Raw genomic sequence first — 18,318 nt, forward strand, 5'->3', positions numbered from 1 at the left:
GACATATATACCCTCATTAACTATAATACTCCCTCCGTCCCGTTTAAGAAGTCCCATATTCTATTTTGGGATGTCCCATTTAAAAAGTCTCATTACTATTTTTAGAATACTTTTCCATTGAATACCCCATTTTACCCTTATTTTAGTTATCTTAAAAGAGTTTTATGGAAAATTCCACTATCATTAATAGGGGCAAAACATGAAAAAACATGAAAAGACAAGAATAATTAATGTTTTCTTAATCTGTGTGTAAAGTCAAATGGGACTTCTAAAGTGGGACGGAGGGAGTATATTACATTGAAAATGGAATAACATCCACTGAAAAACAAAGTCAACACCCTATTAATTAAGGGCAAATGTCGTAAGTTTTTATTTTGCATAAATTTACTAATTTTTTAATATATGTGTTTGTCCTAAACTGCTATTAATTTAGAACGGAGAGAGTACAATATTCAACACTTTAAACCGATTAAACTCCTATATTCAAGCTAAATCTTTAGTGCTAAATTTTAATTTTTGATATTTATAATCAAATTAGCAACACAATCAGAACTTTAGGGACTTAAGTGTGATTTGTCAATATAGAAAAAACAAAAGCACATAGTCACAGTTGTACACAAGTTCACATCAACTGATTATTTCCCAAACAGCATACAATACTTGCTGAATTATTATTAGCGACAATCCTCAACTATTTGCAAAACCTACCAATCCAAATAATCTCAGATTTTTTTAACGGAAAGTTTTCATAATCCAATGGACGGACCTAACGACGAGACGGAAGGAATTAACGGCGGAGTTGGCGGTAGCGAAAAGACGAGTACGGAGGAGAAGACACTCTACAGCGTGCTCCACCGTATGATTGCTATGATCTTAGCACCTGATGATTCGAGTGCATCTACACCGGTGATGCAGCGAATCAAAACTTCTTTATCGGAGAACGTACCGCGTCTTAAGGATGCTTCTAGAAACACTGGCCGGGAAATTATGCTCTGGACTCGTCGTGGAAGCTCCCTCCGAGCACTTCTGGTGATCGCTGTGAGTTCCGTTACAATGATTCGTTTACTTTCATTTGTATTTTCGAATAATTGCGAAATTGACCCTAATTTGGCGTATTTATTTTTAAGGACTGAATTTATTGTTATTATGAATTGATTTCTAAATTAGTTTGTTTTATTTTGTTTTGGAGGTTGGGACAATTGCACTTCTTACATTGACAGGATTGCTTGTATTTATGCTGTTCTTTTTGGCGGCTACTGTCAATGCCATTGTTGTTTCGTTGCTCATTTCTTTGGCGGCCGCGGGCGGGTTCTTGGCTCTGTTTTTGGCTTGTCTAACTGCCATATATATTGGGGCGTTATCAGTTGCTGTATTTGTCATATCCACTGCAACAATTTCTGCAATTGTAGCTGTTTCAATAGCTACAGGTACGAGAAAATTGGTTTTTGTTACTGCAATTTAAATCATAGTATATTAGTATGTATTCTAGATTTTGTCGGTCCAGTTCCATATATGGTTTAGGAATCAAATTCAATGAATTTGAGTGATAATTTTAAAACTCGGAACATTAATTGTTTTCTTGAAGAAGATATTGAAGAAGAGTTGTATTTGGTAGTTCATTTATGGGTATTTAACTAAAATTATGCAGTGATAGAACGAGAAGACTAGAATTACACTGACTTTTATGTTTTCTGATGAACAATAATATGATAGGAGTAGTTTTCAACGCAACAAGTGTTTTAGTTGTCTCGTTCTTTGAATTTGGGCAGTGGATCTTGGGAATGCATAGTGCTTCTTTATTGTTTTAGCGAATGGAATTTTGATTTTAGTTTATTGATATTGATGGTTAACACGTTTAAATGTGCTTAGACATGTTCACATGCGAGTCGCGACTGTAAATGTTAAAATTCTTGCCACTATAATACGTGATCTATAACAAGCATTGAATCATGTAGAATCTTTCAATCATATAAAATGATTAGTGAGGTTACAAGTGAATCCGCTATATTCTTGTACGGTGTCTGAAAACTTTTTGTAAATCAGGTTGGATTGGGTTTTTATGGACTGTCTGGTTGCTGACAAAGAAAAGCATGGGTGTGGCCAAGCACTCGCTGCACGTGACTGGATCAGCAATTTCAGCATACTCTTCTTCTCGGCATGTACAGCGCAATCATGAGTTAAATAAGGTGACAGAGTGAGCCACGATGCATCCAACTCCATGTATGTAGACATTCTTCTATACCTGGATACACGTTGCTGCATTTTTCTTGAGACTGCACTATTGTAATACACAGTATCATTGATTGTTGCTTGTTTATAATTACAAAGCTTTTGGGAGATTGTAGTAATACACTTTAAAAACACATATGATTAGGACAAGTCAGTATTTGTTGTAATCAGTTTGCAGCTTGCATTTGCTATCATGTTTGTTTTTTTTTTAATTGATATTTCGCCTTCTACTCCCCATTCCACGTGATGTAATGTTGTATTTCGTGAAGGATGTGCGACCTTATGGTAAAACAATCTGCTCCGAGTTGAATAAAATCCTTGTATGCTCATCAAAAATGCTTATTTGGAATTAAAGATGATGCATTAGTTGCGTGATTTAGGTAATACTGGATATTGATTCTGCAATATCTATCTAAGATCTTCTCCTTCCATGCTTATTTAGATATCTGGATTATTTGTTATATGTTTTTGGTGGTTTATTTCATGATGCTGATTAGTTGCATACATTTCTTCATATGCTTTCTAAGGTGATTAAGCTAATAATTCTCTTATTACTCCACTTTCGTACATTGATTTTCAGTTATTCGAGGTTGGATTGCAATAGCTTTAACTTGAAATTTGTAATTTTCAAATACTTGTTTAATATCTCTAGTTGCATATGGAGTGAGGAAAACAATTATGTTAACTGCTGGCAAAAACATTAAGAACGAAAATAAAGAAATAGGGATAATCCGACAACTTGAATTGGTGAGCTACTGCAAATCATTCATAAAATTTAAAACACTTTAAATTCGTAATTAGTATCACTTATGTTGTAACTGTAGAATAATGTAAAATCAGCCGAGTTATGTTTTGTTAGTAACAAAAATTTGAATGTGATTGAGATATATGTAGTGATCCTTAACCAAAGAAGACGGATTGCAGTTTTCATTGCCTGTTGTAGTAGAGAAAACCGGTTATTGTCTGACTTGCTCTGTTATTTTTAGCAAGTACCAATGGCCTAGTTTACTCGTAAAAAATGCAGAGTAGTTTCCTAGAAATGATTTACATCATCACCTAGAACGCCACCTTCCAATCATGATGACTCACTACTGGTGGTGGTGGTCACCGTCGCCGTCGTCATCATCATCATCATCATGGAGTGTTATTAGCTTGTCATATTTGTTGCTTACTACTTATTAGGTATGAAGATTTTATCTTATTTACGATTCTCTGATATTTAACAGAATGTCTGTTCAAGTATAGATAAAGGTGCAATATTTGGCTACTCGAGTCAGTGAGATCAACTCGAAAAGAATTTGAGATCAACCCGAAAAATTTAGGCCGAACTTGAGCTTGAGCTGCTCGAGTTTAATCTCTAGTCGAACTCGAGTATCAGATCTAAAAGACTCGTTAGGTTCGCAAGTTTAAACAAATCTCGTACACACATTAAATGATAACTTTTTTATTACATTAACTTTATATATCTTTAAATTTAACTTTCTACCATGTTAATAGATTAAATGTCATTCAAAATTGAGCTCGTACTTTATTTAATCCTGCTTAGCTCGGCTTATTTACACCTCTGCGTAGAGTTTGAGTAGACACGGCCACAGCCCAGCTCTGTCCCAAAACCAGAACGAGAACCAGCCCATGAAAAATGGAATCAACACAGCTTCGCTGGTTCTAGTTTTGCTGTTTTACAGCAAAAAAAAAGAACATTCTTCTTACTTGGTGGTGACTGAAAGTCCAAAAATGCCAATTACTAAAACCTTCATATACGATTATCTAAAAGGGAAGTTTAGGTATTTACTCCAAAAATGAAAATATTTGCACATTTTACCTCAACACAGAAAAGTTGCAGAAAATACCTCACGTTTTTTTCAGATTTATGTTTTTACTCTGGGTTTAAAAATATTTATGATTTTACTCCGTTATCATCTGGTTATCATAAATCCTTCTGTAATTATATTTTTGCGCACGTTATCATCCAATTATCATAATCTTATCATATTTCATTATCATCTAGGTATCTTACTGTCGTGTTATGATAACAACATGATAATATACTGATACTGAGATGATAATCAGATATTGTTTTATCATAACATAATCATAGATATTATCATAACATTATCATATTTCATTATCATCTAGTTATCTTACTGCAGTGTTATGATAACAACATGATAATATACTGATACTGACATGATAATCAAATATTGTTTTATCATAACATAATCATAGATATTATCATAACATTATCATCTTGATACCATAAATATCACCATCTCGGTATCATATGATAATGTTATGATAACGAAATATGATAATATTATGATAACGATTTTATAATCAAACATTATTTTATGCAGAATTTTTTCCCCGCAATGTTATGATAACTACATGATAATACAGTGATACTCATATGATAATCAGAGGCTGTTTTTTTATAAAAAAAATAATTTTTTCTGCAGTGTTATGATAATGTGATGATAATGCAGTGATACTCATATGATAATCAGATGCTGTTTTGTTTGCAGAAAATCGTTTTTTTCATCATAAAATCGTTTTTCATGCAGCTTTTTAGATCTAAAAATGAAAAAAATCAAGATTAATTTATTTAGATCTGAAAGTTAAAATGAATTGTATTTATCACCACGAATTAAGAAAAAATCGTTAAAATCAAATACGAAAGAATGGCAGAGCGACGACGAAACGATGGCGGAGCGACAACGGATCGATGAAGGAACGATGACGAAAAAAAGAATGAAAATGGAGAAGAAAAGAAGAATAAAGAAGAAGAAGAAGAAGAAGAAGAAGAAGAAGAAAAATGGCGCAGAAAAAAGAAAGCAGAGAAGAGAAAGAAGAAGAAAGAGAAAGGAAAGAGAAAGAAAAAAAAAGTGACAGATAGTATATGATTAGAGTAAAAGAAATATGATTAGAGTAAAATAATAATAAAAAGTAGGTATAATTATAATATAAATATGTCTTAGAGTAAAAAAATAATTATAGTAAAAGGGTGAGGTATTTTCTCTATCTTTTCCTTCTTGAGGTAGGAAATCCTATTATTTTTAAAAAGAGAGTATTTTTCCTAATTTTCTCTATCTAAAATAAGCATGTGAAGGCTTGGCCTAATAGCCAAGTCCTTCCATTGCATGAGGTCGGGAGTTCAAACTTCTGATTTTCCTCAGGCTGTGTTATGCCTGGTTTAAATTTGAAAGATGCACACTAACTCCCGCTAATTTCTGCTAACAACTAACTTGCTAACAACTAATTTAAAGCAGGTTTATCTCTGATAAAAAACATTATTTAAAATAAAAATCAAATTTTGCAATTTTGCAATTTTTTTATTTTAATATAATTTAAATTTTATTTCAGTTATAATTAGTTGCAAAGTTTGAATAAAGGGGATATCTATATTGACGTAGCTGCTGTATTTGACTTATTTTGTTTAAATATACCAGACCTGCTAATTTATTTCTTGCCACGAGTGCACAAAATTCGGAAAAATAAAAATATCAACTATTTTATTTATTAATTGTTGTTATACTTATTCAACGATAAATTGTTAATTTATTCTAAAATGACAGACATGTAAATGAAAAGTTATATACCGATAAGCTATTACTTAAATGGTATAAGCGCTTGACAACAATCCGTTAAGTAGTGAATTTCTTTCCTCCCATAAGCTCTCTTCCTCAATAATTAAAAAAAAAGTTACATGGTCGTCTCATTTTATTTATATAATTACATTATAATTGAATTGAAACACTTCAAATCAGACAAACATGTAAAAGTTTAACCAGAATTAATAAAATCAAAAAAAGTTTTGATATAAATGAGTTATAGTTGAATAGTATAAATGAAGAATAACATTTTATTAAGATCGTGAATTCAATTTTCCAAATAATCTATGTCATGGTTTCTTTTATTTGACAGATATGAACTCGAAAAAATACGGTTAGATGATTGTCCAATAAGCATAATACTTCCACAACAAAATTAAAATTAAGAAAAAAAAAGGCAGAATTAGCTATAAGCAGAATGGCTAATAAAGCAGCAAAAAAATGGTGCTGCTTACTTTCACTAATCTAAACATGTAAAGTAAGCAATTAAGATTCATGTTTTGTAATTAAATGAACCCAACCAACTGTTTTCATTGAAATGGACATATGCCTATTATCACATTTTCATGACATTATTCACAAAATATAATGAAATTAATTAAGTATTGTATGTGAAGTAGCTGTCATTCATTTAGCCTAGCTGAAAACGACAGTGCATTTAACACTCAAAATAGCGATTACACTAGGATGGGGTTCTATAATTCCAAAGATAGAAACCATACCTTATCTTTTATCCCATTCCAATTGCACCCAAATAAGTATATGTTTTAAGGACCACAAGGTATTGGTTTATTATACGGTCTAGTCCCTATACTATACAATATTAACATGGTTAGGAGTTGAACCGCTATAGAAGTGACTAATTGGAGCAGTTCTGAATTAGTTCACTTGGCTGCCTTTACTTTCTATAAGCACGAATCGGTCCGAAATTCCAAAAGCATTAGGGATAATTCCCCCGGCGACAAGGTGAAGCCGAAAGGGGAATAATATAGTACCGGGAGATTTAGAATTCAAAATTTAGTCGGAATTGAATATAAATTAATAAGGAGAAGAAGGCGTTTCTCAAAAAAATAGTGAAATGTAGTTTCAAGAGAAAACTAAGATTTACAAGTACATGATACTCCCTCCGTCCCGTAAAGATAGAAAAAGTAGCCACTTTTTTTGTCCCATAAAAATAGAAAAAGTGGTGTAAGTTAGATATAAAATTATTAAAATACCCTTAGAATTGATTATATCAATATTAATTAATTTATAGTTCCCATGTGTGACTTTAAACATATGAAATTTCATTGGACTATATTTATGTAGTGGCTTTGGTTTTTGTAAACCATTATAAAAATAAAAGGGTAATTTAGAAATTTTAACACAAATTAACTATAACTAACTAACTTCTTAATTCTTGTGAAAATGCAACTTTTTCTATCTTTACGGGACGGAGGGAGTATAAGGTAATCAACCCAAAAAAAAAGAAAGCAATTTATGCGACATTCTCCATTATAGAAGCTGGAGTTGACAAATAACCATAATCTTCAACAAACCAAGTGAAGATTTAATTAGCTCAATTTCCTAAATTTACAAACTCTCATGAAATCTGCAACATTAGCTAGTCACCCACCCCACTCACAAAACCTTTGAGATAATTATATGTTTTCAATAAAAAAAAACATAAAAAACCCAAATTCCTCCTTGGCAACAACCTTTGACACATCTATATATATCTTCTCATTGATGGTCAAGACTGATTTTTTGAAATTTGTAATTAAATTTCAATTAAAAGAACTTAGACAACAAATTAAGATTATAGTAAAATTATGATATGAGTTAATGTTCATTTCCTTGCCAGTCTGGTCTGCCTAATGTGAACTCCAAGCTTGGATTCTTGCAATCCATACTACTCCCTATGTACCTTTTTTGCCCATTTGAATTGCTTTCCTGCACCAAAATTTGCAATTTTATATGGTTAGCTATTGTTTATGCTTTGAATATCATTTCAAACACTATTTATCTAGCTCTATTCCCAATAATGAGTCTCACATAAACCAAAAGTTGCCCTAAAAATTCAACTTCAAAATATGGGATAATTGATTCTGTGGTTATCGTACTTAGTTCTATTTATAGTTTGATTACCAATCTCAAAATGTTACAAATTGATTATCGTACTATACTTTTAGTGATTCTAATAAATAACTAATGTAAAAAGGCCAATTTAGCCTAGGCGGTAGCCGATTTATGCTTTAATTTCCTCTCATTTAAACATCAGCTACATAAACATGAGACACTTCACACTCCTTTACCGTAAAATACCACCTTTCTCTTCTCCCAAATTTGAAATTCCGTAGTGGAATCCGGCTGCCACGTAGGCATAAATTGACCAGATTTTATTGAAAAAACTCATTGGAATCACTAAAGGTATTGTAAAAGAATCAATTTGTAACGTTCTGAAATTTTCGAGAATCAGACATAGAAAAGCATGGTAACCTCTATAATCAATTACCCTAAAGATATGGATACAAACTTCTAAATTGGATACCTGAATTGGATTTCCAGATCTTTGTTGTGATTGAAATGTTGCTTCTCTGATCCCATCCGTGTCATTGGAGTTTGTTTGTAGCCAAGCTTCTCTACTAGTAACATTAACACAAATAAAATATTTAGTTAGGTTTTGCTCAGTACTACATAATACCACAATAGTTGCCACAACTACAACATCAATTTAGTAGCAGTTTCAAAACTATTGCAATAACGCACGCGCGCGCACCCATATATACACAGATAACGAAAAAGTTATAGCTATCAGCCGTTTCAATTTTATAAAATCAACAAAAGATCTAAGATAACGGTATTTGTACATTCAGCAACAACAGTTCTCCACGGTTACTATAAGTCATTTATGTTTAATTTTTGTTTGGAAAGTGATTGTAGGCATGTAATATGTTTACAAGGAAGCTATATATATATAAAGCTTTAAACATGTAAGATTGATGACTTTGAGAAAAGTTGAAATGAGTGAATTGAATAAAAGAGAGAATGAGTGTGAAAAGAAGCTTAACATCTGATGTAATATCAACTCAGTGCAGAACCTTTAAAGGGCATCCAATAAGGCAACAGACTGCATTCCCTTCCTTTAAAGTCACTGCAAACAAGTAAGGCAAAAGGGCTCAAAAACTACCCACCTTTCATTTTTTTTTCAATAGCACCCTGACCTTGTAATTTTTTCAATAGCACCCTATTTCGTATTTTTGGATTTCAATAGCACCCCGACCTTGTAATTTTGTCAATAGCACCCTATTTCGTATTTTTCGATTTCAATAGCACCCTAAATCATCAAATTAAACTCATTTATCGAGGACTTATTTGAATTTTTTTTAAGTTAAAAGGACTTGTTTAAATGTGTTCAAGTAGAAAAAAGTATAATTTCACCTTTAAATTTAGTTCTTTTGAAAATTTTCATCCTTATAGTAATCAAATCATCTAATTTTCTCAATTAGGGTGCTATTGAAATTGAAAAATACGAAATAGGGTGCTATTGACAAAATTACAAGGTGAGGGTGTTATTGAAAAAAAATTGAAAGCTCGGTAGTTTTTGAGCCCTTTTGCCCCATAACTATCTGTACTAGTTTCCTTTTCTTATTATATATTATAACTCAATTCTTTTCAATAATGCATTAAGAATTGTAAAAGGTAAAATTGAAAGAAATAGTAGAATATGTGGCTACACATCAGCATAAAATAGGAAGAATTTTGCAACTGCAAGGATATGTATGTAATATTTTTCATGAGTAGGAGAGAATGATATATGAAATGGGAATAGTTTTAGTTTTTATGGGTATTTTGGAAAAGTTTTAGAGTATGAAATCACACAATTCACATTTATGTGTACTATGAATGTTTTTTTGGGTCAAACTAATGTGAAACATATAGGTAAAGTAAGGTAAAAAAGTGTGAGAATAGAAATACTTAGATTATCCACAAAACAAGAAAAATAAAATCTCAAGTTGCATAAGGAACAAATGATTTTGTTTTCAGTAATGCTTATTATTACCTCTTAAAAAATGAAATGAATTTTTTGTAATAAAATAAAATAAAATTTACTCCACTAAATTTCAAGCTATTTCAATTCAATTGCCATAGTCTAGTGGTAAAATAGTATATTAGAGATAATATCATTAGAATCTCACCTACTAGCTTAAACTTTTATATTTTTCACGCTTCAAATCCAATAGACATTCACGTGTGGAATGTACTAGATATAATACTAACAATATTGTTAGAGTCTCACTTAACCAGCCTCAAAACTATAAGATTCAAATCTCTATTTTGTAATAAAAAATTTCAAGCTATTTCAAAGATTAGAAATATCATCAAATTTTTTTAGCCTATTCCATCTTCCCACCTTCATTCAAAATCTAAGAATTCAGTTTACATTTAGTCATTTACCCTACTAAAGATTTGTTTAGTGAATGGAGTATGGCACCTACCCTACTAAAGTTTACTTCATTTTTCTATGTAAATTAGTTAGAAAATATACAAACCAAGAGAAGGGGGAAAATATATTTGAATTGAAAGCTATAGATTTCATTGTCAACAGAAGAAAACAGCTGAAGAATTAGGTATTTGTAGTGATGCTGACTCTTCTAATAAATAGAAAAAGACACCATCCATTTATTTATATATCTACTATTATTATTTGAAGGCAACTTATATTTATAGTATATTCCTCTTTTAAGAGTATGTTTGTCCAGTTTCTGGTAGGTGAGTTAGGGTTATGAAATCTACATTTTTGTCTATGCATGTATGTATCTCAATCTTTTTTTCTCTTTATTCATCATAAGTTCATAACATCTTCCCCTCTCTACTAGGGAAGCCCTTGAATGAATCTGCCAATGTTCTTTCAAATAGCTTCAAAATTTTGACACTTGATAAATTTTACTAGATCATATGGCGTAAACAACATGTTAGGGTAACTAATTTTTAAAATTATAAACTATCGTCTATTTCATTTCGGTGACCTAACTTTAATTCCGTTTCGACCAAAGTTTTTCAGACAAAAAATGACAAATCTATTTTTGCTTATTGTTATGCAACATATGCTTAATTTGGCCTAAAAACTTTATGATGAAATAAATAATTAAAAAAAACGGATTGCCACTTAGCAAATATCAATTATGCTAAGATAGTAGTTTAGTAACTTCGAGAATCAATTATCCTAACATATTATATTGAATTATTAAGTGGAGTAATTTATACGCGGAAGTTAATAATATTTAGTAGAAAACATTTAATTAGTTTTTTGCAAGAGATTCCAACTCCATTATTTGTCCATGGATGCAACACTCTCAAGGTTTTATACTCGTGCAAACAAGTTCATGAATTCTACCAATCACAGTTTTTGTTAAAATCCAAAATTTATACTAAGGCGTTTCCAAATGAGCCATATATGTCAAAAAAAAATGAACATTAGTTTTAACGTTTTATGATGTAAATTGCTAACCCCTTGTGTAATATAGTTGAGAGAGAGATATAATATTGGCTAATCCAAGACATTAATTGAATAATGCTTCCAAAGTTTGATTACTTATCACTACATGTTTTTAATACGTTTTAGAGTTGCCTAGTTCTATTTTATGATAACTTACATATTCTATGGTTAGTATTTTAAAATGGAAAACATTAGCAATCACCCTTTGCTAAATTAAATTTCATAAGCAACATTTAAGCAATACTCTAATCTGCAAAGAATTAATTAATTAACGTATCTACTGGAAGGAAAATATTCAGATTGTGATAGATCAAACTATCACTATATATTATCTAAATAATGACGACTCTTAAATTAAGAAAAATTGCTATGCTTATGGAGTAAATATTTAATCTACACAATCCATATTCTCTCTCTATATATGGATGGTTTAGTAGTTACAATTTTAAATAGATTATGTGAATTATAACTAATTAAAATCATGACTCATAGCATAAGAAAAATACTAATTTTTTCCAATAATTAACAACACAAGTTATGATTTTTTTTTAAATGAGACATAAAGACTAATTAAGTGCAATCAATATTTGAGCAAAATATGCATACATTATTTCCATCTATCAATCAAGTCAATTGCACTCCACTCTTCAGAAGATATATCTAAGAAAACAAAATCTTTAAATGAAATGTAGTTAAAGGGAACAAAATAATAGTAAGAAAAAGTGGAATCCACAATTTTTTGTTGAATCTAATTTTTTTAATAAAATTAGTGATCAAATTAGGAAAAAATCCAAAATAATCGAAATGCCTTTGCCATTAACTAGACTACAACATGGAGCAAATGAGACCAAAATTAAATTTTTGAAACAAATGAGTTGTAGTAGTTGATGCATGAAATACAAACATCATAACTAAACCTCATATTTGCATACATAGTTATATCACTTCTATATAATATGTTTTTTTTAAATAAAAGTTACCAAACAATTTTTCAGTTTGTAAGAGTATTATGCATACAATTTTGTAGAGAATTAAATATATGTATATGGCACCAAAAATTGATACTCCTAAGTGGCTATGTGCAAGTGATTTGATCAAAACAAATATAAATAAAGTTTGAGGAGAATTAGGAAGAAGAACAAACAAAAGGAATATTAAGAACATTAATGGTAATATCTAATTTTGATCTTTGAAAAAGAAGAGCACTTAGAAAATCTTTATGACAAGCAAAAATTAATTTATATATTTAGTAAATGCAATATCCTTGTGGAAGGAATAAGAACAAATTAAGAAGAGTTTAATAATGAGAAGATGATATAAAATTCTAAAGAAAAAGAAACAAAAAGAAACTCCTAGCTGAGGAATTCATTAAAAGATTGTTCTTTAATAATTATACTGTCATTAAAGCTAGCTATACCTACAAATCTAATCTCAGCCAAGAAAATCTTCGCAAACAAACAAAAAGCTTAAAAAGAAAACAAATTAATCAAATTAAAATAAAAGCAAAAGCTGCAGCAACAAGACTTTTATTCTTCATCAAGAATTTCAAAAATGGTGCATTACGTGGGCTTGCATTTCAAATCTATAATGCAAGAAAATCAAGAAAATTTTAAGAAGAAAAAAATACCTTGAAGAATTACTCCAAAGTGTAGTAGCAGTACAAGGGTAATCCATTTCTTGTTGCACTGACCCTTCTAAACTTCCTCTTTGATCGGAAAATCTCCGTAAACCGCCGCCGTTACGGTCATTTCCGCTACCCATGGTGGAAATGTCTTCTTCCCCAGATCCATCTGATTGACCTTTCAAGAAAAATACAAAACGAAACATTATTAGTTTTGTTTAAACAATGCATGCAAATAATTAATTAAGATATAAGTATATTATATTCAGTTAGCATGCTAATTATATACATGCATGTATGTATGATGGATGTACTATGTCTAATAGGGTTTAGTATTATAATATAAGAATTTGAAGACATAATTTTCCAAATTAGAGCAGTAAAATTAGAATTAAAAAGAGAGAGAAGAGAAGAAAATAAAATTAAAAAAGAAAAACAGAAAAGGTTAAAGATGAAGACTAAGCAATACGAATTACCTGAAGAGGCTGCAGGTTTGTCAGTCGTCTTAACAGTTCTATACATCTGCACAAAGAGAGAGAAATAAAGAAAATAAGTCATTCATCAACATTTAGCTATATACCACTCAGTTTAATACATAGTATAAACAGATTAAATTAAAATTAAGACTATAGTATAAAAAAATTAATTAATTTTATTTATTTTTTCTTTATTTTAAAGATGTTCTTGAAAGTGTATATCTGTGGGCTTTTAGAGTCATCATTAATCACGAGGTTGATGTTTGATGAGTTTGGTAATGAGAGGTTTATTATTGTGAAATGATGACTACTTTTGTCTGTTTTCATTCTTTTTCTTCTATTCAAAAGCAAAACCTTGTCTGTCTGAAAAACATTTTGCAGAACTTTCAGACATATTTTTTCTTCTTTTTTCTTTAATCTTCACTCACTTCTCTTTGGCTAATGTGCATTTTTTTAAAAGAAAACATAGAGATTAAGGAAAAAAAAGTGACTGAGTTATAGAAAAGTAGAGAGATTAATACTTATTCTTCTGTGCTCAACTCTACCTGTAAATGGCTCTTCACATGAGCTAATGTAAGATCTTTAACATCCATAAGCTCAAGAACTGACTTTGGTGTAGCTCCTAATTCAAAAAAATTATAAAATTATTAGTGAACCACCCAACTATATAATAATAAACTAGAGAAAATCCAAATTTTTAAAATATCAAGAATTTTTTATCTAAACCCCAAATTTTCATTAAATTATACAGGAAAAAAAAGAAGGAGGAAAAAAAATGTTAGGGATGTGTACTTTCATGGCCACCAAGAAGCTCAACGGCATGAACAAATCGAGCATGAAGAGTGCTAGTCCATCTCATTCTCGGTGCTCTCATGCTTCTTTTTGTAGGTAATTTAGGCAAAAATCTTGATCTAATCAAACCATGGGACGCTTCTCCGGCGGATCCGACTCCATACTGGTGGCCGTGGTGATGGTGGTGTGTTTTAAAAGCATCCATTGACAGCCCGTTAAACCTCGCTGTCGCGGCTAGCCGGTTATACGTCGGAACAGACTGATGATGGTGGTGATGATTATTTGAGAGTACTCCTGATGAGTTAAGCATAGCCATTGGATCTCCAATATAATACGGAGAAGAAGAAGAAGAACCGGGATGAGGCATTTGGTAAAAACACATCTTCGGATCTTTAATATGATTGTTAGTATTATTATTAGTATTCAAAATATTCTCTCTTGATGACTGTTGATGATGATGCTGTTGTTCTGATGATGGCATAAAAGGAAACGAACGGTTGTGATACACTGGAATTCCTTTTATTGGCCTTAAACCGTCTGATACATCAAGCAAAGATACTCCATGGTTTATATGATTTAAGTGACGATGATGATGGTTATGGTTATGAAGATTTTGGTGATAAGGGTTGTTACTGTGCTGTGTTGAAGAAGAAGCTGAGAAATTCCTTCTGATTCTTGTTTCATCATCAAGAACATTTATTGTTGGTGCTGGGTGAGCTAGAGATAGCTCAGTGTAAGCTTGAGAATCTAATCTCATGGTTTTTGATGATTTAAGATTATTATTACCTTCTTGTCTGGTTAAGAGACTGAAGCTTGTGTCTGTAGCAGCTGAAGCTTTAGTTGTAGCAGTACTATTGATGCAAAGAAAAGTAGTATTAGGAGGACTAATTTGTAAAGAAAGATCAGGAACTGGGGTTGAAGAGGGTTCAATTATAACCCCTTCTAAGGGCATTTTTATCTAATTCACTTCAACTCGGTACCAACAAAACTAAAGATTAAGTGCAAGTCTTGAATCTTGAATAATCTTTTGTTTTTCCCACTTGAAGAAAATAAAAGATTTGAAATGTTCTTGATTTGTGGTTAACTAAAGAAAAGAAAATTTGGTTGAAGAAACAAACATGCTTCAAAGAAAGAAAAAAGAAGAGAATGAGTGAAAGGTGTGGATAGATAGAGAAAGATTATGAGTTTTAGAAAGAGATGAAATTTAAGAGAAGGCATGTGTGTTGTCAAGCTAATCAATTTTCATTTTTAAATAATATTATTTCATACAACAAATTTCAAGAAAAATAAAATTAAAAAAGATAACCAGAAAGTGCATAAAAAGGAAATAAAATAGAGAGAAGGATTTAGGTGTGGTGCACCTCGAGAGTATATCTTGGAAAATGACACTAGAAAAACACACAACTTCTATCTCTCTTTAGTCAAAACTTTCAAAAAAAAAATATTAATTAGATTAAACTTAAATAATTAGCATTAATAATTTTTTAGAGGGATTATTTTTTTAAAAAAAACAGCACATATTGGTATAAATTATATACTCCCTTTATTTATTTAAATGAATTTTTAATTTTACAAATGAGAAATATAAGTTAAAATATGGATTTTAAATTAGTTAAAGTTGAAAATACATGGAATGTATCTGAAATGCTTACAAAAAAAAGGCAGCATTGGTAATAGAATTGCCCGGAGAGAACGGGTTGTAATAAGTGAGAGAGATAAAGAGTGTCTTGTGTTTGATTCTTTCTCCCCCACTCTCTTCGCAATATTATAACATCACAATTGCCTATCATTTCTATGCTTAAAAAGGCCATTCTAGCCTTTTCCAAAGTACATTTACATGTATGTATAAATATATATATATATATATATATATATATATAAAATCTTATTAGATCATGTTTATATTTTATTTATAGATCTACATTAATTAAATATTGCATAATAAAAATTAATTAGATATATAAAATATATATGGTTAAGTTTGTAACAAAATATAAAACATGTTTAGGCAAAAAGAATTCTTTGCCTATATATATGTTCGCCGATCTGGTAATATTACTAAATATTTTATTATAATTTTATAAAAATGAGTAATATTATAATAAATTATTAAATTATATAAAAACTTAAATCTATAAAATTACTAATTATTTACATGCTCAATGTAAATTTATCTATAATAATATATTAAAAATAGAGGACAGTGTTAGAGGAGATTTTAATTATATACATGGGGATATATAACATTTATCCTATAAATACAAAAAAAATTGTTAAAATATGCATAGAGGCATTGACCTTGGTGTTAGAGAGAGATAGAGCCACTAAAGGGTATTTTGTTTGCATTCATGTGTACATATCGTAAACCCTAAATTTTCATTTTCAACATTATTATTATTTTATATATAACCTTCCTTCCTTCTTCTTATAATTCCTTTTCATACTCTCCCAAATATTCCCTTCTTCTAATCTTTCAACAACCTTAGTGTCTATATATAATTATTTCATGGGGTTTCTTGGCTTGGGTTTTATTATGTCTCTTATGATTATTTATCTATCCACATGACACCTTCCAAAAATACTAAAACCCCATTGACTCTTTTAGCTAGGGTTTCAAAACCCTAGGATTAATTTATTTCATTAATCTTAATTTATTGTTGGATCTCTTACACTTATATTGGGAACTAACCCCTTTCTTTAATTGCTGCATGTCTCTAGAGAGATTTCAATGACAAAATATACTTAAGTCTAATTATAAAATTATAATCATGTAGAGCATTGTGTCAGCTTCCACTTAATTAAGATCTTAAGCCTCTCAATATATTTTATTGGGGATATATAAGAAGGATTCAAATGTTTTCATTTTTTTAGTAGAAATCTAATTATATGATTTTTAAGATTTAATTATTGAAAAATATATATTTCATTTTTTTATTATAATCATTTGTTTGAACTGAAGTGGAAAAACAATTCAAAACATCTTCTTGAAATTTTTGATGTTAACACTACGAATTGAAACAATATAAAATAATATGAAATATATATTTTCATTTATTTTCATTCTAATATAAATAAACGGCTGAACTAAAATTGAAATCTAAAAAAATAAATAAAAATTAATGATTTTAAAAATTTAGACTATAAAAAAGTAAAAAAATTGAATTAATGACTTAGTTTGTTTTTTAATTAAAAAATTAGCTTGGTAACAAAACTTGGTTAATTCGTGGTTACTAGTGAAATTTAACCATTTACCTGTAGGTTATCAAATAATTTGACATTTGGTTTGCATGTGCACTTTTTATGCACATATAGAGAAGTTAAAACTTAAAGTTTCTACACTATAAATTGACTGTTTCAATATATGAATTTTGATACTTACATTTCTTAAAACACTCAAGTAGCAATTTGTCTTCTAAGTAATAGACAATAAATATACAAATATATTCTATGGTCAAATTAATTATAAAATTGACATTTATGGTCAATTTATCGCAAATTTATAATTTGCCTCCTCAACTTTTAAACTAAGTGTCCTCTCAATTTGCAATTAGTCCTCTCAACTTATATATTCTAGCACTATTTAGAATGAAGAAATTCAAATGATCAAAATTCATAAATTTTATACAGTTTATGAATTTAAACATCAATTATTTTATATGACAAAATATGAGCCTAAAGATTATTAAAATTTACCAAACTTAAAAAAATTCATTTGATTTTTCACTTAAAAGGTGAAAAATTTGAAAATTACCATTTTTTATACTTGATGCTTTTAGGATATTTTTTATTTCAAAATTATCCATATAAATCTATTGATTTTAGGTTCTATCCAAATGATGGAATCTTTAAATCTATAAATTTTACATTCCATAAATTTTAAATCCAGGGATTTGATAAAATCCATGGATATAATAAAATTCATAGATTTCAAAATTCACCAATTCAAATGGTTTCTCTTGGTAATTGATTTGGAGGTAATTAAACTTTCATTTTTTTCATTTCAGTTATTAAACTTAATTTTTTATTTTAGTCATTGAACTTCAATTTTTTTCATTTTGGTTTTTTTCGGGCTTAAATGCTTAGGTAGTAGCCGTAATTTGTCTTTTGTATCTG

General features: G+C 29.8%; 2 protein-coding genes across 3 annotated transcripts; one reads left to right on the forward strand and one right to left on the reverse strand.

Annotated features, from left to right (window-relative positions):
* Positions 1-623: 623 nt before the first annotated feature.
* Positions 624-2,437, forward strand: LOC126676218 (uncharacterized). The gene is made up of 3 exons (XM_050370377.2): positions 624-1,038; positions 1,190-1,427; positions 2,044-2,437. Exons 1-3 carry the CDS (start codon positions 757-759, stop codon positions 2,196-2,198), a joined length of 675 nt encoding a protein of 224 aa, XP_050226334.1. The 5' UTR covers positions 624-756; the 3' UTR covers positions 2,199-2,437.
* Positions 2,438-7,313: 4,876 nt separating this feature from the next.
* Positions 7,314-15,421, reverse strand: LOC126679412 (transcription repressor KAN1). 2 transcript variants are annotated; one of them, XM_050374432.2, is made up of 6 exons: positions 14,206-15,421; positions 13,959-14,035; positions 13,414-13,459; positions 12,944-13,115; positions 8,368-8,458; positions 7,314-7,769 (listed from the first exon to the last, which is right to left on the reverse strand). In XM_050374432.2, exons 1-6 carry the CDS (start codon positions 15,155-15,157, stop codon positions 7,659-7,661), a joined length of 1,449 nt encoding a protein of 482 aa, XP_050230389.1. In that variant the 5' UTR covers positions 15,158-15,421; the 3' UTR covers positions 7,314-7,658. The 2 variants fall into 2 exon arrangements, with proteins under 2 accessions (XP_050230389.1, XP_050230388.1); XM_050374431.2 differs by having other exon boundaries at positions 8,368-8,461; positions 14,206-15,419.
* Between the last annotated feature and the right edge of the window lie 2,897 nt (positions 15,422-18,318).

Source organism: Mercurialis annua, linkage group LG4, assembly GCF_937616625.2.
Source record: "Mercurialis annua linkage group LG4, ddMerAnnu1.2, whole genome shotgun sequence".
NCBI lineage: Eukaryota > Viridiplantae > Streptophyta > Magnoliopsida > Malpighiales > Euphorbiaceae > Mercurialis > Mercurialis annua.